The following is a 23,792-nucleotide window of genomic DNA, read 5'->3' as shown; positions in this document are numbered from 1 at the left end:
AAGGGGACACAATGACAGGTGGGGATTTTAGTGTGGAGTGTGCCCCTTATATTGACTGATTATTAAATGAGACTGAGTTTCCTTACAATTTAATTAAATGACCAACGGACCTTTATCTCTGGACAGCCATGCTTTCTCTCAGTCCAATCCACCTGGACCCAATTTCATAAAGTTGTTAAGCAGAAAATACTGCTTAGCAAACTTCCAATTTCATTTGGTTGCTTAACGGTAAGCAAATTTTTAATGACAAAGCCGTCAAATTTGCTTAAGCTTATTTCATATGAAATCAGAAATAAAAACATGGTTAGCCTACCCACCGACCTCCTTTTTGGAGGCCGCTTCCATCTCCTTTTTATTATGGAAAAAAAAAGGTTTTATTTTAACAATTTCATTGGGAAAAAAATTACTTTGGGAAAATAGCTTAGTCGGTAATCTTTAAAAATGTGTTGAGTGACTATTTTGAGAAAAAAATACCCTCCTACCTTTTTTTAAAAGGGAGGATGCTAAACATGTTTATTTTATTTATTTATTTATTTTTTATTATAGGGGGGGGGGTGTTTGGCCTAACGCTTGTTGCTCAGGATTTATCTTTCATCAACTCATTGACCCTTGACATTATAAGTCTTATATCGAGTATGGGTGGGGGCCTACTCTTTGGCTACTCATGATGGGCAGTTGTTTGTGGCTTTAAGTGATTCATTGTTACATACGAACAAGGCCAGCGCAAGAAATATGAGTCAATGATCGTGTTCATTATAAGCCGTTGTTCCTTGTGATTCGGTGTTAATTACACACATGTACATTGCTATGCACAGATGCTCTTGGGATTTCTTGTTGAAGGGTTTCGGTACTTTTTGTAACACAGTGTAGTGGTCCGGTCCGATGTCTTTTTCAGCGCTGTGCAGCATATTCTCTTCAAATATTGAGCCTCGATTGACGTCACGAACAGCGCCCTCTCGGGTCGTGGCCTACTCTTAAATTTGTAAATAAGATAAGAACTAATTTTTAAGAACCTTAGTTAACTGTTTATTCACATTCCACTCATCAAAACACATAGATTTGTGACAAAAGCTTTATTTTGACAAAATACCACTTCCAGGTGACTTTAAAAAATCTTACTTTCTAAGGTGATTTTATTTTTTTAGAAATAAGTAAAAACAAGTCATGAAAATAATTTTGGTTTTAGGAGACAAAAATTATTTTAACATGTACAATCTATTTACCAGTATTAATATTAATACCACTACTGGTAAATACTTAAATAATGCCGTATTCACTCGACTCTCCTGAAAACATCGCTCTATGATTTTCGCCTTTTTTTTTCTTCTCACAAACTTGACGACTAGTGAAGCTGAAACTTCTACAGGTAAACTAATTTAAAACTAAATTACATTCATCTTCATTCACAGTGAGTAGGGATTCATGTCATGGGCGAAAACAAAAGGTATCCAAACCATTTAAGAGCGAAATCTGGTTTTTTTTTCATAAAACGCGTACATGTACATTTTTGTACTGACTTGACCGTTGACGTCCGATTATGCTGATGCTTATTGGTTCAATGACACTTGGCAGATATTCAACACTGACTCATTGGTGATAAGTCTGGGTTTCCTTTACTGTCTGAAATTGCACTAGGGGTCTTGACCTTCATGTAGGCCTAATTTCATAGAGCTGCTTAAAGCAATCGCCCAACATCGGTAAACAGGATTGTCCAAAGTCTCACACTTCGTGTATCACAACTTATATATAAAATAACAAACCTGTGAAAAATTAGGCTCAATCGGTCATCGGAGTTGGGAGAAAATAACGGGAAAACCCACCCTTGTTTCCGCACGTTTCGCCGTGTCATGACATGTGTTTAAAATAAATCTGTAATTCTCGATGTGGAGAATTGATAATTGTTTTAATGTTTTCTCAAAAAGTAAAGCATTTCATGGAATAATATTTCAAGGGAAGTCTTTCACCATTACCTTCTGTACACCCTGTAAATTATTTGTAAATCTGTGAGCTTTTAATTTTTGTTCTGTTCAGAAAGTGTCCAATGGCTTTAAGCAGAAAATTATTTGCTTACTAGAATAAGGTTAATCATTTTAGGATGGGACGTAAATCCGTTGTGTAATGCACGTAAAAGAACCCAGTGCACTTATCAAAAAGAGAAGGGTTTGTGGCCCTGGTGTTCCTGGCTGTGGCTGCTGTATGCACCATAGCACCTTGTAAAAACCCTTATAAGGTGCTACATAATTGGGTCTCAGAATTCATTCCTTCAATAACGTACATGTATCTTTCTGTTATACTATCAGGCCTGTATGCTTCATTTTTGAAAGGGCAAGGGCACCAAGGCATTTTCTCCTTGGTAAAGGGCACCCTATGAGGAAATTGAAACATTCTACTGGAGCATTTCAAGGGCCCCAAGGCAATGACCAGGGGCAACGGAGGCAATCGCCTTAGTTGCCTCCGTGAAGTATCAGGCCTGTACTGTTAGCGCCATGAGTACCTTGTTGGTAGATACGTACGCTATAAGACTTTGATATTATACACACTGATGACTGTTAGCACTCTTTACTCGATACTTTCCCGGAAAACAAAAATCAAAGGCATATTACTGGGGTAGAGTTTCAAACCCATGACTTTTGTAATTCTAGGGTAGTGTCTTACCAACTAGACCGCCGGGATTGCCCAATATGATTACCAGCCAAAATACCATGTCACCATGTAAAATTGATGACTGGTATCCTGCTTTTTTTTGCTTACACCATGTGTACAATGAGGTCGGCCCTTGTACTCAATAAAAGTGTCCTAAGTAAGCTTGGGCGATATCGATTTATTTTATTCACGATAAATCGCCGACAATATATCGCGATATTCGATATAATCGCGATTAATTAAATTTGACATCATCAGTCTTCAAACTCCAAGTGAAAATTGTAGAAGAGACAGTCCTAGCATAAGAGAGGTGTTCTAATGACCTATTCTTCTGGTTTTACTCCAAACCTATGGGGTGCGAGATGTCTCACCTGGCAAATACATTGCGATATTTAATCGATATCGCGATTATCGCGATCAACCAAATCCATCCGATATCGAAATCGTTTCAAAATTAATATCGCGATATTCGATAATATCGTGATGTCGCCCAAGCTTAGTCCTAAGTTTATTTCCAAGGACCAAGTACATCAAGCCTGTATTACATGTGTTACATTTGTCCTATATGAATAACTAGGGATCTGAAACTTGACTTCAAAGATAACACAGGAAGTTTGTCAATGCACCAGTAATAACAGAGTTCAGAGATGTTTCACTTGTAATGATACTTGTTTAGATTGGTTATAGCTACTACATAGGAAGGACATAAGGAAGGAAAGCATGCATGACATGTACCAGATAGTTGGCGTCAGAAATATTCTTCAGTTATGTATTACGCACTTGGCATACATGGACTACGCGCACATTAATTGGAGTACTCCAAAAATAAATCTGACACAGAGGCATGTGTGATAAAAATGTGTAATGGATAGAATCAAAAACTGCCCTTGTCGCTTTAGGAACTTTGACCTCGGGTCAAATAGCTGGTAACATGCATGTCTGGCTATGCATGTTGTGGATGTAAACCGGCTATATTGAATGCATGCATTGCTGACTTTAAACCAATGAAATGCATCGAGTGTGTAATGAATAGAGTCTAATGCTGCCCTTACTTATTTAGGAACTCTGATCTCGGAGTCAAATGGCTGGTAACACGCATGTCTGGCTATGCATGTTGTGAATGCAAACCGGCTTTATTGAATGCATGCCTTGCTGACTTTAAACCAATGAAATACATCGAATGTCACAGCCAAAGGAGTTGACCTGCATCGCACCCCCCCCCCCAAATAAAAAAAAATTACACGTCTGTAAATAAATAAGACATATTTCAGTGTGCATGTTGTGATAAACCAAAAAAGGGAATGTCAAAACTTCCTATGCAAACTTTTCTTTAAATCCCACATTTTTGTTTTCCGATTTTTGCTGACCCTTGACCCCGAAGGTCACCAAGCAAAAGGTTATTCAGACGAACAATCAGCGGTACGACGTCCGAAATCATCCGGACCGAAACCAGAAGTCTGCCGTCGAGAACCAGTAACCATAAGCCCCTCCTTGATAACCAGTAAGTTTGAATTTTTTTTCAAAATCTTAAGATTTCCTTCTGCTCGCAACGTCAGTCATAAATTGTCTCCTGGTTTTTGTGTCCCTGAAGCCTATTACTACTCCTGTTTAATGATACCCCCTTCTTTGTGTGGAATCTAACCTAAATCCACCCTAAATTCGCCCTAAATTCACCCAACACATCAGTTTGTCTTCATACACCCCCCCTCCAACAGTTTTCCTTAACGCCCTTTCAAATCTCATCAACAAATCAATCTGTCAAAACACAACATCTTGCTCATGATATAACACTCCGCACTAATGTTGTCACTTTTGCTCAAAATACCCGGCTGTCAGACAAACATTTTACCACTTACGCATATTGACCCATTTCACCTGACGTCATTATCAGAAAAATCTTGAATGCGCCGTACTGGTGGGCAATTTCACTGTGCGTTTTCATACATGTCTCTATGCATAGAGTATGCTGTGCATTATGCAGTGAAGTGCGCATTTTAGGCGACGCGACTTTAATACACGTAAACCTAACTGCCCACCAACATGGTGAGCGTGGCATCAGTCGCCGCGTGTGACGCGCGTGCAAGGGGTCAATACCAATAATATTTCTCATTTTCGATGTGCACAAGACTTGCACAGCCTGTAATGAATTGTTTTGGACAGACTTGGAACTAAGCTGGGCTTTTTTTGTAAGTTATAACGCACAAATTGTCTGGTTTTTAACCAAAGTTTGTACAATTACTGTGTACCCTAGCAAGTTCGAGTGTGCACCATGGTTAAGTACGGATGACTATTTTGACACGAAACTAGGCTGGTCGACCATTGGTTGACTTCTATGGTCGACCATTTGGAACCAGCCTCGGGCCCATGGTCTCTTCCGTGGTGCGAATTAATTGTTCCATTCTAACATGTTCAAAGCGCATAAGGGATACAGTGAAACTATAGCGAAACTGACTGGGCTTCCAAACAAGTCGTTCGAGTGAGCGCGTCACTGCGCATGTATGTTGCTGGTCAGTAGTTGACTAAATGTCCGCACTCGAACTTGCTCTAAGTTGAAGTTATGTAACCCCCCCCCAACTCGATATTTACAACCCTGGTTTCCTTCGATTACAATGAACAGTAGGGTGTTGTTTACCAGTGTCTTCCCATGTTACATTAACAGCCCAATGACGTGCAGTCTACCAACAAGATCGTCCAAAAACAAATCACTCGGAATCAACTAGTAAGTTGGTTATGTTACCTGGTAATGTTAACCTGGCTGTAATCATTAACCAGCATGCTTTACAGACAATGGCCCTTAATTCTTTCAAATGCTGACTTTGTTAGCTTTATCCTTCTCCTCTCTCCGATTTAGTTTTCTTTGTGGCAAGGTACACGCATCAAATTAAAATATTTGTTTCTCATTGTAAAAAAATTCTTTATAAAAGAATTGTTGTTGGAAAAATTTTAAGCAAGTTTATGTGTGGCTTCCGATAATCCTGAATACCTCCTAAATCAACCCAAATCCATATCAGGTTTTGCTTTGTTCTTATGGATTAGAATATCTGCTAAGCGATGCAAAACTTGCTTAGCGTTGGGCAAGGCATAGACCAATCGGATTCAACTTATTGAGCTTATGGACTTTAAAGCCTTCTTCAAAAGGTTTCTGGTGAAATTAGCGAGTGAGGGTAAAATTAGCAAGTAAGGGTGAAAAACAAAGAAGAATTATAATAACAATCTTTTTGTTGAAGTAAAATAACTAATGATTAATTTTTTTGAATTCTTGCATTCATATTGTTTTTTGGGTGTTAAAATTCTGGGTTGATTAACTGATTTTGTTCTTCTCTGGAGTGATTGCTTTTTCAAGAGGCTTTTCTCTTTTAGAAATGAAATTGAAAGTGCTGGAAATGGAAAGTGGGGAAAATCTCTGATCACTCATGAAAGCTGTACTAAAAGTGCACTTAAATACATTCTTATTGTCTATAAGAAAAATCAAAAGTGAAATGAAAGATAAGAAACTGATTCCTAAAAGCCAAAACATATGTATATTTTGTTTAAGTAAGACAGTTTGCCCCACACTGCTAGCTTAGGTCTTAGAGCATGCAGTTATTTTGAGTTCATGGATATGACTTGAAGGTTTGCTTGGTGGAAAGACAATATTATCAGAAATTTGCGGTTGGGCACCATGTAGTTAGATCTCTTTTGAGTGACGAGTACACTCCTTCTCAGAATCACCTATCGTTTGGCTTTTGGGACTACTGCTAAGTTTCGTAGGGTTTTGTAGGGTGGCGCAACTGCATGCAGAACTAAACTGTAAGCAGGTTTCCTATTTTGTAGATGCACTCACCGTGGGATGTCATACTGCTGGCTGGCATAGTCTTTCTATCATTCAAAACCCCATTGGATGCTATTAATGAATGGTCAAACAGTAGATCGTTGGTTTAAATCTTGCTCGAGTAAATTTTCGTCTGCTCGTCCCCAAATTATTGAAAAATATTACCCAGAGGTTTCCCTTGCTGTTTACATGTATTACTTGAAGTTTTTTTTTACACGTATTACTTGAAGAGTATTTTTTCCCAACTGGTTTAATATATTTGCTTGATTAGTCAAACCATTTAAACAAAAAGGGCTTGTTGTTTTTAGTTTTTATTTTCTTCCACAAGAGCAGCTGGGTCCTTATTTCTAATTTCATCCGCAATTAACATCTCATTCCTAACATACTCATCTTCATTTTTCTCAGCTAACATTTTCCGTTTGTTTATTTCATGTTGGAATAATCGCCATCATTATCACTCTGCATTTTCCTAAGAGGCTGTCAAATAATTTAAAAACATTTTCACTGTAGCTGGATGAAGGCTAGGAGCGGAGGTTGAATGTTTTCAATCTTGTTTTTAAAGGCAGTGGACACTATTGGTAATTACTTAAAATAATTATTAGCATAAAACCTTAATTGGTAACAAGCAATGGAGGGTGTTGATAGTATAAAACATTGTGAGAAACGGCTCCCTCTGAAGTAATGTGGTTTTTGAGAAAGAGGTAACTTCTCGTTCAATATAATAAAAGGCTTCAGCTGAGGCTGTTTATTATAAATATGAAAGCACACAAATTTGTTCAACAAGGGTTTGTTTTTCTTTCAATATTCTCTTGCAACTTCGATGACCAAATGAGCTCAAATTTTCACAGGTGCGTTATTTTATGCATCATGTTGGGATACACCAAGTGAGAATACTGGTCTTTGACAATTACAAAACATGTCCATTGCCTTTGAATCAGTGCAGATTATGTACATGTTTTGAAGTGTACAAACCATGAAATGGATATAACATTGATTGTATTAATTTGTTTGCGGTGGGTTCTTAAAAAATTACTGCTTTGAAAATTGTTGAAAATGGACGATGACCTAGATGTAACCGAGTACGTCTGTTCAACATCAACTAAATCTGTTCGGGGTTCGTTCGATTGAAATTAACACGTGTGGCATTTCCTTTCCTCTAACGAAAGTGTTTTTTTCCTGTGTGGAAATTGGAGAAAATATTTCTTAAAATGACACGATGGAAGATGACATATGTCAAATGCTTCTTAGGAGGCCGTGGTGTTTAGAGGGATTTTTTACTTTTTGGTTTTTGGGCAAGGATATTAATTCTAAGGGATCGAGTTACCTTGAAAAATTATTATATTATTTGAATAAGCCATTTACATAATAAATTTGAATATTGTCTGGAACAATGACGTGCTTATCAAGGGAGTTGCTATATCACATGATTAGGGGCAACTTGCGTAGTTACGTAAGAGACGGTGAACACCGATTTACAATTCTGAATGGATGTGTGGCACAATGGCACCAGGGTTTGCTCATCTGGAGGTTGCTATGCAAAGGCTTGCCCTGAATCATTTGACATAGCAACTGTCTCTATAGTCTGAGGATTTCAAATTTAAGTGGTAACTTGAGATCAAGAACGTCATTGTACAAGACAATATTCAAATCTAACACGCAAATGGCTTATTGTAAACTTCAATCTGCAGCACAATTTAACTTGCATTTTCTGCCACGTTTAGTTGATTTTTATTCACTGGCTATACAGTAACATTGCCAGTTGCCAATTAAAATTGTATATATAAAGGGAAAATGTTTGTTCACAATGGAACTAATTCTGAATTTGTTTGTGTTGGCGGAATTACTAATGCTAAAACATTGTTTGGGTTATTATTTTTTAACATACTGCACAATGACATCTACATGAATGCTGCACGATTTCTTCCATTGGTGCAATTTTCTTAAAGGTGTATGGTGCAGCCATCTCTGTTGTTGGGTTCCCTGGATTCACTATAGAAATGATAGTTGTTATTCTAATCGAATATTTTTTATTGGATTGTGTCTGAATCAAGGGCCTTTCAGCTTTGACCCTTGACCCTTGAAGAGTCGGGCTATCACTCAATCCAAACATGGCTTTATCGAGTATAAGAGGTTTTCAAACTTTTATCTGACAGAAGATTTGTTTATGTCTGCTGGGTGTAAACAAAAAAGCTTTAGTTTTCTCCGGATCAAAACAAATCCTGCTCTTTGATCTACTTCTCTAGTTCTGAGGTTACTGTTTCCAAAAGCTCCTCAGAATCTAGAACTCCAGGGGTTATCAGAAGATAGAAATATCACCATTTCAACAAACCTTAGATCTCTGGTACAATGTAGTTTCCAGGTGTTTTTGTCAGCATTTTCTCTCACCCCTGCATATATGTAACTGATGAAAACAATGACAGTGGCTACAAAAGCCCTTTTCACATCGCAGTAGTTTAGCAAGCATATTTCAAGGGTTAGCGGGACATTTTTGCTTGTGTGCGTGCAGCTCCAAGTTACTATGCATTCTTCGCTTACACAGCTAGCGCAGAAATTCAGCGCTTGTACAGTAAGCAGAGAATGGTGATCGTAAGCACGTAATTTAGCAGTAAGCAGAGCCATGAAATTGGGCCTTGTTGTGTCCTCGTGGGTGAAAAAAAATTACTCTAAAATCACTTGGTTCAGACACACTCTCACTTTGGTTGCACTTTTTTTTCTTTTTCTTTTTTTACTTGGGACAAAAAACCAAGATGGCTGCATTTTGAGTTTTATTGCATGATGCATTTCCCCTCTTATTTCATTCCTGCCGTCCACAGTAAAAACAGCCGGTACAGCAGCTTTGACGGTCAAGTCCCCGTTTCACCCAATGGCATCCGGTGAGTGTTCCTTAAAAAAAAAAAAAAAAAAACGCCCATCATCTCCTTTCTTTCTGTTTGGGGTCTGCAGCCGATTTCACGAAATGCTAGGATTAATTCTACTTGAGTTAGGACGAGTAACTCGTCCTAACTTAGGATGGGTTCTTCAATGCATTCTAACATCTATGGTAACAGAACTGAACTCATCTTAAGTCCCAAGATTAATCCCAAGTTAGAAAAAAGTTTGGTGAATTTGACGTCAGGCATCCTTTTCTCTTCTCGTTTCTTTCTGTTCTGTGTCTGAAAACTTGACCTTTTTTTTCTCTAAAAGCATGGCAGGTTTGTATTCTCTTTTTGATGGCTGCTGAAATGACCGTACCTCTGTATGACTTTAAAAAAACACATTTATATGCGATAAAGAGGGCGCTGTTCATGCGGAGCACTAATTTGTTTTTATCCGAAATATTTCATGAGTAATTTTGTTGGAATATTGATTTCGAAGGTAAGATGTATTGGTTATAAAATGTGAATTACCCACGCTGGAAATAACCCTCTCACAACAGGATTTGTAGGGTTTTTAATGTTTACTATTGTTTGGGGGAAGGCTGGGCGTAACAACGCCATTAGCCGTTGATTTCACAAAGAGTTAGGACTCATCTTATCTCGAGTTAAGACGAGTAACGCGTCCTAACTTAGGATTAATCTTAAGGTCTGCATGCTACAGTGCAGGGTTGGGACTCGTCCTAAGTCCTAAGATTAGTCTTAAGTTAGGAAGAGTTTTGTGAAATCGATGGCAGAGTCCATAGGCTTGATGTGGAGTTACGTATTGCCAGTTGAATTTGATGGATTCAGTACTGCGTTGCCAATATTGTATGGAATGGGTCATTATAATTACAATGTCTTTTGATATAGTGAGAATGGCATATCAAAGAGTGAAGAGCTACTTCATCCTCCTAAGATCATGTTTATGGATGATGGAGGAAGTGATTTAAGTCTAACGGAACGGTCGTATGATCTCGCCAACGATGGACCAACGGTAGGTTCAGAGCCCATTTATAATAATAATAATAATAGTGGCTTCTTAGGCCAAATAAAAAAAAATACCAGTTGATCGTCCGGATTTTTCAAAAAAGAGGAGGATGAGGGCCTTACTATTTACTATTTACTATTTTTGTTTAAGATGGCCGCTAAGTATTTCAAATCAAACAGGCCACCAATTCTTCAGTTTGAACCCATTGCAAACTTATTTTATACCTATTTGTTGCAGGATTAGTATTAACAGGATTTGTAAAAAGATTTGCTGGTAGGCATTCACTATTATTGTTTTATGAAACAGACGGTTACACATGTTCGTGAGCATCACATTAGATTCAGAAAAAGCTCCTTTTGAAAAGATGGAGTAAAAAAAAAAAAACAAGATTTTTTTCTCTCACAAAAATCGAAAAATAACAAGTAGTAAAAAAAAAGGATGCAGCCCCCCCCAAAAAAGGATGCGGCGGGGACGATCAACTGGTATTTTTTTATTTATTTGGCCTTCCTTATTTGGCGCAATATGCTCCCGATCAAACCAAGAACATGCAGATTGCAAACTAGGGCTTTCAAAACCATAGAGAAATGTATGTTCGCAGGCTTCGCACTTTCACGCTGACAAGCTTTTACGCTTTGCACTGATAGATCAGATTTTTTTTAAACAGCCTATGACATTCCCTTATAAAAAAAATTAGTGTTTGTTTTGTAATATGCATTCTTAAGTGTTTTGTGGTTATATCCCCCAATCCCCCATTACAGCCAAATGGATCATCACCTCAGGGCGATCCCCTCGTCTCAATACGCATCAAAAGTGATGAGAGAGGGCGCTTTGGCTTCAATGTGAAAGGTGGGGCAGACCAAGGCAGCCCTATCATCGTTTCGAGGGTTGCACGGAACACGCCGGTAAGTACAAGAAAACTCTTTGCCTTTTTCAAAATAGTGCATGAGAAATTAAAAAAGTGAATATGGTGGCCACAAGACAACAATAAAAAAACGACCACAACAATGGACGATAAACTCAAGAGAAGAAGTGGAGCCCACTGTCATAAAGCTGTCGAGCAGAAAGTATTGCTTTAAAAAGTGTACCACCTGATGTAAGCAGTTGACCAATGTATCTTGAGCAAACTGGTTGAAACTGGTTTCGAATGGACCAGTGTAAACCAGTTTCAACCAGATACTAATTTAGTTGCTCATGTCATTTTTCACCCTCAGGCTGACCAGTGCATCCCCAGACTAAATGAAGGTGACCAAATCTTGTTCCTGAACGGCAAGGACATGACACAGTGTAGCAATGAGCAGGTGGTCAGTGCCATTCGCTCCATAGGGGACGCTGCAAATAAAGACTTGCTACTCACGGTCAGACCAAACGGTAAGTATCTGTAAACTTCAGTTCGGTTGATACTTCCTGCGAATGCCAATGCAAAGCGAATTTAGGGACTGCACCAATCGGATTGCGCTGTTTAAGCAATTGTGATGCAGTAAACTATATAAGAGAAGCGAAATCGTCTCAAAGTGCAGGCATCGAGACAGGTGTGTACTTGCTTTAGTGCTATACAAATGTTATTTATTGTTATTATTATTTTAAGTCCACGTAAGAACTTCACTGACATAACGCGCGTAACACGAGCGCGCGCTTGATTAGAAATACGTTAAGATGCCACTTGTATTCTATTTTTGTCATTCTGCAGACAAGTGCCTTATGGTCTGAAACAGTCTGTCCAGAAGAAATATATGCCAAAGATTGATAAGCTGTTATTCTGAATTTAAAAAAAGCACTGTGAATTGTGACAATTTCATTTGATATATATATATATATATCATATATCAAATAATAAACCACAAGGGAAACTGACTAGGTACATTTTTAAATGATTTAGGATTGAACAAAGAAAAATTGACTAGAGCGGGATTTGAACCAACGACCTCCGGTTTAACGTGCCGGCGCTCTACCAACTGAGCTATCTAGCCCTATGTTGGTGGTCTCCCAATTTTGTCAATATCTTTGTTCGGGGGGTGCCTGTCAGAAGCCATTAAACCGCAAACTGCCGTGTAGCCAGGGATCACACCCGGGTAACGATACAACCTGGGAAGCGGCAGACAGGGGATCACCTTAAGGGGATGCGACTTTTTATATCAGATATCAAATAATAAAAATAATAATATATATATATGATGCAACTTGCTCTCTAATCCTACCCTTTCATGTTTCCCTGCATTGTTGTCGAACAATACATTTACCACTTTTATGGTCCAGTAACCCATCCTTTCATACTAAACATCCTTTGTCCTCGCCACTTCACTCCTATTGGTTCATAGCCACCAATATTGTTTCTGAAATAGAAACTTTGATTGGCTGGTATTTTCCCGCTTTTTTTCTGGATCCTTCTCTTAATCCCTTTCCCCCTCTCTTTTTCTATAAATGGATATGTATTTGTTTGTACTTGTTTTATGCCTCTGAAGAAGGTCCGGTTTGGATCGAAAGCTAAGGCCACCTACCATATTCATTATATATAAATATATATATATCAGTATTGACCCCTTGCACGCACGTCACACACGGCGACTGTGCCAAGCTAACCATTTTGGTTGGCAATAAGTTTAACGCTGCGTTTCTAAAATGCGCACTTCACTGAATAACGCACAGTGACATTGCCCACCAAAGTGGCGCATCCAAGATTATTCTGATGATGACGTCAGGTGAATTGGGTCAATATATCACATGAGAAGGGTAGATTGCCTAATAATAATAACCTTACTTACCGGTATATGGCGCTTTTTACAAAAGCTTTCGATTAAAACTGGACCTTCATCAGAGGCAAATACAAATGCAAACAAAAACATATCCATTTATAGAAAAATGAGGAGCTGTGTGTGACAATAAAACAGACTACTTCTATGAGTTGAATGCGTTTGATTTTTGTTTTCCCCTTCGGCAGTCTATGTGGGTGAAGAAGTGGAGGAGGAGCCTGCGTTTCAGTACATCCCAGAGAGCCCTCGTGTGCCCAACGGTGGAATGGAAAGCGACCCCCTCGTAGAGTCCATCATGCTGCTACAGGAGGGGTTAGAGGTCGGCACAGCGCTGGCACAGTTTGAGGTACAAATCATTATGTTAACCAACACAGAGCTTGAATTTTTGGGGGGAAAATCCACAAGACTTAGGGCTTCTAGGTTTTACTCACTCACTCACTCCCTCACTCACTCACACACTCACACACTCACACACTCACTCGGTAGCCCACAGGCCGGCTCGAGTATGGCTTTTCCAAGTAATTCGGTCTTGCATGAGGGTTGCCCGTTCGTCTGTTGTAGCACCGTGGTCAAGTGTTTAGACTGCAGGACTTGCAATCGCAAGGTTGTGGGTTCGAATCCCCAGCTAACCGCTGATTTCACAATGACTAGAATAAATACCGTCGTTTAGTAACTGAATCACAATATCTTGATTTGTGCAATTCATAATCATAGACGCTGTACGAGAGAGATTGGTTGTTGCCAGCTTGGTGTTTATACCCCCTTTACTTGTGAGAGTTTGCCGAGTTCCCTTGATGGGAAGATCATCTAAAAAATAAAAAAATAAAAAAATGTTTACTGGACCAGAATTTATTTTACAAGAACAATTCAAGGTGATACAAATTTTCTGATTCCTTGCAACATGCAATTTAATGTTTTTATTATTAATATTTTTTAAAATTTTTTATGCAAGTCGCCTGAAGGCTGCTTCAAGGTGAGGGCTACAATTATTTTTTCAGAGGCCGTTGCCACCTACTCCTGGGGCTGAAACAGGGTTACCCCTTTTACAGTCCATACAGATGTAGGCTTGGGTAGCATCAGTCTGAAGCCTGGCCGTTTTAGCAGAACGCACTACCTCCCCAATTTTACGTAGCAAGTGTCACGACCGGGATTTGATCCCACTCTCTGCTGATCAAACACCATAGCTTGAATCCAGTGCTCTTAACCGCTCGTCCATGACACGCCAACAAATAAGTGCACTGAGACAACACAACTTTGTGCTTGAGATAACGCAACTTTGTTTTTCTCTTTCCCTCAGCAACTCTACCGGAAGAAGCCGGGTATGACGATGAATGCTAGTCGCCATGCGGATAATATAGTCAAGAACAGATACCGAGATATTTCACCCTGTGAGTATTCTAGCTGTCGCAGTAATCAGTAAAAAATTCAACACAAAAATCACAGTAACTTTGTACTCATCAGTCCTGGGATCAATTTCAATTAGTTTCTTAAAGGAACATTACTGAATCGGTTTTTGCTAACAAAACAGTTGGTGGCAGTGTAAGCACTTTTTTATCCACCACATACATAAACTGACAAACCTGTAGAAGTTTGAGGTCGATCGGCCATCTGGGTCACGAGGGAATAGTGAAAAAACGATTACAAATTTTGCATCGATGCCAAAATAACAATGAATAAAGCGCTTACTGAGCGATAAACTCCAAACGCGAAATTAGATTATTTATTTCTCATCAAATATGACATTTCAGACAGAAATATTGCAAGGGATGTTTTCAACTATCATCATTATTAGACCGTGTAAGTTTTATGTAAATCTGTGATCTTCACGATTTTTGTTTCTTACCAATTCTGTAATGTTCCTTTAAAGGCACTGGACACTATTGGTCAAAATAATTGTTAGCATAAAAACTTACTTGGTAATGAGCAATGGAGAGCTGTTGATAGTATACAACATTGTGAGAAACGGCTCTCTCTGAAGTAACAAAGCTTTCTCACTCAAATATTAAAAGACTTCACCTGAAGCCTTTCATTATGCATCTAAGAGCTCTTGCAACTTCAACGACCAGGTGAGCCCAAATTTTTGCAGATTATTTTATGCATATGCTGGGACTGGTCTTCGCAATTACCAGGTGCCTTGATTCTGCCTTAACACTGTTCTTGTTGTGTCTCCTCCTTCTCAGATCCCCCTCATCAATATTTCCTTTTAGAGGTCCCCCCCCCTCCAGCCTAGGACAGGTCCATTCTCCCATGAGTCTCAAATAAGTTCACTGTCAAACTGATCTAATTGTCTGTTGTTATCAAGATCCTTCCATTGTTTGGCCAAATAACAAATAAAAACATGTAAGCGTCCCCGCCCACTTCCTTTTTAGAGGCTGCCTCCTTATTTTTTGGGCAACATGTCAGCCAATGCTTACAACTTTAAGACGCCGGACACTATTGGCAATTTTCAAAGACCAGTCTTCCAACTTACTGTATCTCAACATATGCATAAAATAACAAACCTGTGAAAATTTGAGCTCAATTGGTCGTTGAAGATGCGAGATAATAATGAAAGAAGACAAAAACACCCTGGTCACATGAAGTTGTGTGCTTTCAGATGCTTGATTTCGAGACCTCAACTTCTAAATCTGAGGTCTTACTTCTTTCTCGAAAACTACATTACTTCAGAGGGAGCCGTTTCTCACAACCTCTCTCCGTTACTCGTTACAAAGAAAGGTTTTATGCTAACAATTATTTTGAGTAATTACCAATAGTGTCCACTGCCTTTAAGGGCATGCTATTAACCCCGCCATTGATCAGTGTTTGTTTAAGTCTTGTGTCCTGTCTTCTCCACTCAATACCCCCCATCAGTCTCCCCTCGTCCCCCATCTGTTGACCTTTTCACGATCTCACCCACCCGCCCAAAATATCCTCAGCTTATCTAGAGATCAATCTTGATTCTTTTTTCTTTCTTTGCAGATGACGCTAGCAGGATAATCCTGCAGGGAGCGGATGGTGGGGACTACATTAACGCTAATCTCATTACGGTACGTCTCTTCTTATGACTCATGTAGGAGAGTTGTTTACATCCTCCAGCCATGGCCCAGTTTCATAAACAGCTGCTTAGAACACAACAAGTAGCTAGGCACAACAAAATTAAAGTCACCTGGAAATATAATTTTTTTTTCTTTCAAAAGTAAGAGTATATGCTTACGAACAATAAAACAATTGTCACGATTTATATGTTTAAAAAATATATAAAGTTGTTTGGGGGGCTGACTCCGCCTACCCCTTTTGTGACGTCAATCAAGGCAGACTTTGCCTGCAATGCGTATAGTAAACACACGTGCAAAGTACATGCACGTCCAAGTCGTGAGTTGGTACATTTTTTTTTTGAAACGTACAAACTCACGACTTGGTCCGTACATGTACTTTGCAATTGTGTTTACTCTACGCATTACAAGCAAAGTCTGCCTCGATTGACGTCACGAACAGCGCCCTCTCGGGTCGCGGTCTACTCTTAAATTTGTAAATAACATAAGAACTGATTTTTTTAAACCTTAGTTAACTGTTTATTCACATTCCACTCATCAAAACACATATATCAGTGACAAAAGCTCTATTTTGAAAAAATACCACTTCCAGGTGACTTTAAGCTTTCAAGAATTATGTACCAATCTCCTGACAATGACAAGAGCAATTTAGTCAAAACGTTGAGACCAATTAAGAACTCACTCCGCAATAGTGAAGTTAATAACGATCCACTAAAAGCAAAAGAGGTTGTCCTGGCCAATTTTCTACATTCTGCCCAGGTCGTAGTTAAAGCCATTATACACTTTCGGTAAACAGTATTGTCCAAGTCCCACACTTCGTGTATCACAACTTATACATAAAATAGCAAACCTGTGAAAATTTAAGCTCAATCGGTCATCGGATTCGGGAGAAATTAACGGGAAAACCCACTCTTGTTTCCGCGTGTTTCGCCGTGTCATGACATGTGTTTCAAATAAATCCGTAATTCTCGCTAATGAGAATTGTAATTGTTTTAATGTTTTCTTAAAAAGTAAAGCATTTCATGGAACAATATTTCAAGAGAAGTCTTTCACCATTACCTTCTGTAAACCCTGTGAATTATTTGTAAATCTGTGAACTTTTTTTTTTCTGTACCGAAAGTGTATAATGGCTTTAAAAAGCAGAGAAGTCTCAAAACTGAGAAGTCTCCCCAAATCTGAAAATCTACTCCGCTGTAGTAGAACATATAGGAAACCGTTTCTCACAATGTTTTATACTATCAACAGCTCTCCATTGCGCGTTACCAAGTAAGTTGTTGTGCTAACAAATATTTTGAGTAATTACCAGTAGTGTCCAGTGCCTTTAAATGATTTCAATAACTTCATATTTTTCCCCTTCAACAGATGGAGATCCCTGTAAGTAACATAAGCAATTCCTACATAGCGGCCCAGGGCCCACTTCCCAACACATGCGCTGATTTCTGGTACATGGTATGGGAACAAGACAGCACGCTTATCGCGATGTTAACCACCAATGTTGAGAGAGGAAGGGTAAGTTTATCTATTTTTTTTTTTTAAATTAACATTTATCCTGTTTCCATACTGTCAAAAACACAGCGTTACCTGTCAAAGACCAGTATTCTCACTTGGTGTATCCCAACATTTGCATAAAATAACGAACCTGTGAAAATTTGAACTCAATTGGTCTCAAACTTGCAAGAGAATAATGAAGGAAAAAACAACACTGTTCCACATTTTTGTGTGCTTTAAGATGTGATTTTTTTTTCTCTTTTTTCTGAGAATTTACACAATGATATCTTATTTTGTTTCTGTTGACTCTCTAGGTTAAATGTCACAAGTACTGGCCTGATCTAGGTCAAAGGTTAATCTTTCCTCCTGACCTCAAGGTGTCATGCACGAAATTTTTGTGTGCTTTAAGATGTGATTTTTTTTTTTTTTATCTGAGAACTTACACAATGATATCTTATTTTGTTTCTGTTGACTCTCTAGGTTAAATGTCACAAGTACTGGCCTGATCTAGGTCAAAGGTTAATCTTTCCTCCCGACCTCGAGGTGTCATGCACGAGTGCAGAAGAAACGCCATCATTTGCATATCGGGATTTCCTCGTTACACATATGAAGGTAAAATTACTTTTTTTGTAATGTCCCCCCAAAAATGTGTTAAATAAATCATAAAAAATATGTTTAGCGACCTTCCCTTGTAGGAAAAAGGAAAGAGGAGGGCCTTTTTTTATTTTAATTGCGTTTGACTCTTATTTAAGACAAACGGCTGGGCTATTTTTAAAATTGATTTTTGTTGTTATATTCTTTTAAAAGGAGGCGGCCTTTAAAAAGGACGGGGACGCTAAATATTTGTTGTACATTTTTATTTGGCCCTAATTTAAGGATAAGCAACCAGGCAAATTTTTTTTTCAATTTCTATAGACTGGTGAGTCTCGCAAAGTGCTTCAAATGCAATATATAGCATGGCCTGACCACGGGGTGCCTGACGACTCGTCAGACTTCTTGGATTTCGTCCTGAGGGTGCGGCAGAACAGAGTTGGAATGACAGCGCCAACATTAGTACACTGCAGGTCAGTAAAGTGTCTTGGCCGAACGGTTAAAAGAACCGAATACAAACTCTGGTGTGTCTGATCAGCAGAGTGTGGGTTGGAGACACAGTCGTGACACTTGTGTCCTAAAGCAAGACACTTAACCATTGCTTCGTCCTTTGGATGGGGAAGTAAAGCCGTTGGTGCAGTGTGTTGTGTAACCTATGTAAAAGAACCCAGTGCACTTATCGAAAAGAGAAGGGTTTCACCCCGGTGTTCCTGGCTGTGGCTGCTAAATGCGCCCTAGCACCTTGTAAACCCTTATAAGGTGCTACATAATTGGGTCTCAGAATTCACAACTTTAACAACCTATCTTTCTGTAAAAAAGTATATACTCAGCGCCTGGAGTACCTTGTTGGTAGATACGTGCGCTACATAAGACTTCAATATTAGTTGGTTGAACACCCTAAGTTATTAAAGCACCGGTTCTTTTCAGAATCGCTACAACTCATACAGAGAATTTTGTGTACGAGTTGTCTCTTCAAACCTCACAAGAAACTTTGTAGTGTTATGACTGGTTGTCTCAGGTCTTTGTTGGTCATGTGCTTTGTGCTTTGTCTGTTCTGTATGTACATGTATTAAAGGGACACGTTGCCTTGGATCAGTCGAGTTGGTCTTTGAAAAGCGTCTGAGGCCGTTTGTTATGAAAAGCAAAAGGTTAGATAGATAATTTAAAAGTAGAATATAATGATCCACACAAACGTGCCTCGGTTTCCCTTTACGTCGCGAAGAAACACGGTCGACCATTTTGTTGAGTCAAGTGATACTTGAGTGGATCTTTCTATATTCTACTTTTAAAATATCTTTCTTACCATATGCATTTCATAACAAACGGTTTCAAACGCTTTTCAAAGACCAACTCGTTCGATCCAACTCAACGTGTTCCTTTTAACTCTATTGTGATTATTTTTGTATGGACACTCCCTAACACAAGCTGTGCTCATAATTAGTTGCCCATTTGACTGTGCCCCCAATTCCTAAAATTCTTATATCACTTTGTTTATGTTGTATTCATATTGATTTAGGAATTTTGAAATCAATGTTGTTGAATTTAAATGAATTGACGTTCAAAGAAGTTTGTTGCTAACATCTATTTTGAACCTGGGCCCGGATTTCCAACTTTTGTGATGTGTCAATATTATCTTGGAATTTCTTGCGTTTCAAGTTTTTAATGATGATTCTCGTATTTTGCTTTCTCAGTGCTGGCATTGGTCGGACGGGCGTCTTGATCACCATGGAAACGGCAATGTGTCTTATAGAGAGTAACCAACCGGTGTACCCATTGGATATCGTCAGGACGATGCGCGACCAGCGAGCCATGCTGGTTCAGACAACGGCGCAGTATCGCTTTGTGTGTGAAGCCATATTAAGAGTATACATGGGTAAGGCCAAAGACGAGCCACTCTGCTGACTTGTTTTTTTTTCTTTTTTTCTTTAGGCCCCCCCCCAAAAAAAAACATGTTTTTGTTTTGAAAAAAGATATATTTAAGTCTTTTCTCTGTACTCGATTTTTAACTGTCGATTATTAGAAAACGCATCAATCCACAGCTGGGAGAGGGTTTCTTACATCTCATATTCTGAATTTCTTGACTCTTTTCTCCAGATGGCATTGTAGGACCCCTCGATGAATATAAATTCAAGAGTAACGGACATCAGGATGAGTCTTAACCCTGGTTTTATTTAGCCTTCCTTCCTCCCTCCTTGAATCCATCCAAGAATCCAAGAGGCATCGGAACAACGCTCCTCTCCAAACGTCAACCAGACTCTGCTACTACCCTGAACCAAAGAGCTTGAACAGGAGATATATCATACCCTGATTGAGGTCTTGTTCACCCAATCGAGGTTGACCTTGTTCTTGAAATCATCCAGGAGGTACATGTATCAGAACTCTGCTACCCTACCCCAAAGAGCTTATCAACCTCGAACAAGAGATATGATATACACTGATTGAGACCTTGTTCTCCCAATCGAGGTAGATCTTGTTCTTGAATCCATCCAAGAGGCATCGGAACAACGCTCCTCTCCAACCTTAAACGAGACTCTGCTACCCTATCCAGAAAAGCTAACCAACCTTGAACAGGGGTTATGTAATACCCTGATTGAGACCATCTTCACCCAATCGAGGTCATCATGGACCCTAGTTGACAACAGACAAAATACCAATCAACACTCCAATCCCAGCTAGACTTGGGGCGTATGCTACACATACCTCAAGGGGTTATCAACCGTGAACAGGGAATATGTAATACCCTCATTGAGACCAAGTTCACCCAATCGAGGTCATCATGGACCCAATTTTACAACAGACAGAATGCCAATTAACACTCTCAAATCCCGTCTAGACTCGAGGCGTCTGCCAGTATACCTCGATTGAGACCTTGTTCACCCAATCAAGGTCATCATGGACCCCCAAATGACAACAGACAGAATGCCCATCAACACTGTCTAATCCCAGCTAGACTCGAGGTGTCTGCAACACACACCTCAAGGGGTTATCAACCTTGAACAGGAGATACGTAGTACCCCGATTGAGACCTTGTTCTCCCAATCTGGTAAGCTGGTTTGTGATTGGTGGTGCTCTGCAATGTCCCTGGTATGTAAGCCGGTTTGTAATTGGTCTGCTAAAATGTGCATGATATGACCTTATAATATTTCAATTCGCATAAGTCCCTCCCACATCTTTGCACAAATTTACACAAATCAAATGACATTGAAGATGTTGTCTTAACCACCAAATTTTCTGCAAAAGTTTCCTCAACTACATGTACATGCTGTTATTTTTTATTTTCATTGAGTAACGTCCAAGCTGTGCTATTAATAGAAGTTTAGATTCACGCTTTTGCAGAACACAAACGGCAGAAACACCAGAGCTTGAGTCCTGTACTCTCAACCGCTAGGCCATGACACTCTACTAAATTTGTTTACCTTTGTCATTACAAATTTTAGGTACAATTTATTTTATACAGTTTTTGGTTAGAGTGGATTAATGCCTGTCGTCGTCTCTGAAAATGATAAAAGTTACGGTACTTATACTTAATTAACTCCATCTACAAATGCTACTTCCATACTGTCTTCAAGTTGTGCATTTTGATGTAAAGCCTTGGGTATGGAAATATTTCCTTAATTTTTTTTTATGGTATTGTGCAGATATTTTAAATTATAATTTGAACAGTCTCTTTAGTGACTTACTTTATGCCTCACTGTATCTCTGAAATTATTTAGTACAGTTTTTGTATTAAGACCTATTTAAATTGGAAGAAAAAAAAAATAATATTATTCCTGAATGGACTTAATTTAATTAACTTGGGTATTTATATTTGGTGGTAACAAGCAACTGAATGTTGTTGTTTGTTTGTTTGTTTCGGATAGTCACTTGTAAACAACCCCTCCCAAAAAATAACAATGCAAAGTTGAGCTGTCCAATTGTGGCTCCAAAATTGGCATATGCCTCTGCGTAAATTGAAATCAATTGCCTTGTTTCGCTGTTCAAAAGCAATTCTTATGACAAACGTGTGCATGTAAAAAAAAAACCAAGTCTCTTCTCACTCCAAAACCAAGGGTAAATCAAGGTATACGTGTAAAACTTAAGTAAATTTATATCTATGATGTGGTACCTGCTGCTAAATATAGGATTAAAACTGCCTCTAGCTACCTGGCAACCTTGGTGGTCTAGTTGGTAAGACACTGCTCTGGAATTGCAAGGGTCATGGGTTCAAATCCCACCTGAGTAATATGCCTGTGATTTTTTTTTCACAGAGCTTGGGAAAGTGTAAAGTCTAACACTCTTTGGTGTATATGGGAAAACCAAAATTCATATTGAGTAAATCTCAAAAGAAAAAACAAACATTCAATGCAATTTCTATAAGCTCTCATAAGCGTTGTGAGGTGGTGTGGTTTATGGTGACGCTACCTCACACAACCAGCAGGATAAATAGCCCCAAAGATATTTAGATTCCTTAAATGGAACTGCCCCGTTCTAAAGAAGACTGCCCTTGCCCCAAAAGACAAAATTCCAGTTCAGAAACATGTACACTTGCTGAGCATCAAAATATATTGCTTAGCAGATACCCCCCTCCAAACCAGGGCCCAATTTCATTAAGCTGTTAAGAAGATAATTGTGCTAAGCAAATATCTTTGCTAAGCAAGATTTGAGTGGAGTACCAGTTGCAGCAATGTAAACCTGATGGTCTTTTGGCTGGTAGCCTATATTTCTGCTCAGCAATAGATTTCTGTGCTTAGCAAGTTTTTATAAAATTGGGCCCAGAAAGCCATGTTTTATATATCGTTGCGACTGGTAACCAGCTAGGTTTTTTGCTTAGCCAATGAATTTGCTAACAAGATTTGTTTCTATATAAAGGGGGCCTACTTGGTTTGCGAACACCATGTGTGTATTATCTACTTGCCAGGTAGAGCTTGTTCTTAGAAAACAAAATCTGCTTAGAGCAGAATTTGGGTCGGTACTTGGCATCTTTCCGTTCTTTTCTCTCTTCTTCAAATGTTAATAAAGTCTGGAATAATTTAGTTTGAAAACAGGACCAAATTTATTAGAGCTGCCGCAGCATAGAGAGTAGCTAAGCACTTAACAACATTTTGCTTACCAGAATAAGGTTACCAGTCAAACTACCATGTTAACATGTATAACTTGTGACTGGTATCCTGATCGTATCTGCTCAGCACACAATTGTTAATCAACATTTTCTGCTTAAATAGCTCTATAAAATTGGGCCCTGCTTAACAAATTTCTGCATAGCAAAAGTAAGCAGGATACCAGCCACGTATTGTACTTGTGAGATGTTTTTTTGGTTAGTAGCCGTATTGCGGTAAGCATAATTTTGTTGTGCTTAGCTACTTTTTGTGCTTAAAACCAGCTCTATGAAATTGGGCCCTGGTGAATATTCTGAGGAGTTGTTGAAAATAAACTGTAGGAAATTGTATAAGAATGCATGTACATAAATGCCAAATACAGCTTGTATAAAAGATTATCCTTTTTTAAGTTATGTACAAAAGATAAAGAATACTGTGGTGTAAGAGGAGCTTAAAGTAAACAATTCAGAGTTTTTTGGTCATTTTGCAAGAGGTTTATTTTGTAAAAACATCGACACGATGT

General features: G+C 38.8%; 1 protein-coding gene across 1 annotated transcript in view; it reads left to right on the top strand.

Annotated features, from left to right (window-relative positions):
- LOC117299991 (tyrosine-protein phosphatase non-receptor type 4-like) overlaps nt 1–22,371 on the top strand; it is a 94,371-nt gene extending 72,000 nt beyond the window's left edge. Inside the window, exons 11-24 of the mRNA XM_033783631.1 lie at nt 4,025–4,144; nt 5,303–5,362; nt 9,268–9,327; nt 10,219–10,342; nt 11,095–11,238; nt 11,548–11,704; nt 13,272–13,429; nt 14,381–14,471; nt 16,042–16,109; nt 17,478–17,624; nt 18,084–18,215; nt 18,519–18,667; nt 19,886–20,067; nt 20,289–22,371. Coding sequence (XP_033639522.1) covers nt 4,025–4,144; nt 5,303–5,362; nt 9,268–9,327; nt 10,219–10,342; nt 11,095–11,238; nt 11,548–11,704; nt 13,272–13,429; nt 14,381–14,471; nt 16,042–16,109; nt 17,478–17,624; nt 18,084–18,215; nt 18,519–18,667; nt 19,886–20,067; nt 20,289–20,353 — 1,657 coding nt within the window. The 3' untranslated portion in view covers nt 20,354–22,371. The remainder of the gene's footprint in view (nt 1–4,024; nt 4,145–5,302; nt 5,363–9,267; nt 9,328–10,218; nt 10,343–11,094; nt 11,239–11,547; nt 11,705–13,271; nt 13,430–14,380; nt 14,472–16,041; nt 16,110–17,477; nt 17,625–18,083; nt 18,216–18,518; nt 18,668–19,885; nt 20,068–20,288) is intronic.
- The last annotated feature ends 1,421 nt before the right edge of the window (nt 22,372–23,792 follow it).

This window comes from Asterias rubens, chromosome 15 (assembly GCF_902459465.1).
Source record: "Asterias rubens chromosome 15, eAstRub1.3, whole genome shotgun sequence".
NCBI lineage: Eukaryota > Metazoa > Echinodermata > Asteroidea > Forcipulatida > Asteriidae > Asterias > Asterias rubens.
The sequence above is the reverse complement of the archived record's forward strand: the minus strand, read 5'-3'. Positions and strand labels throughout refer to the sequence as shown.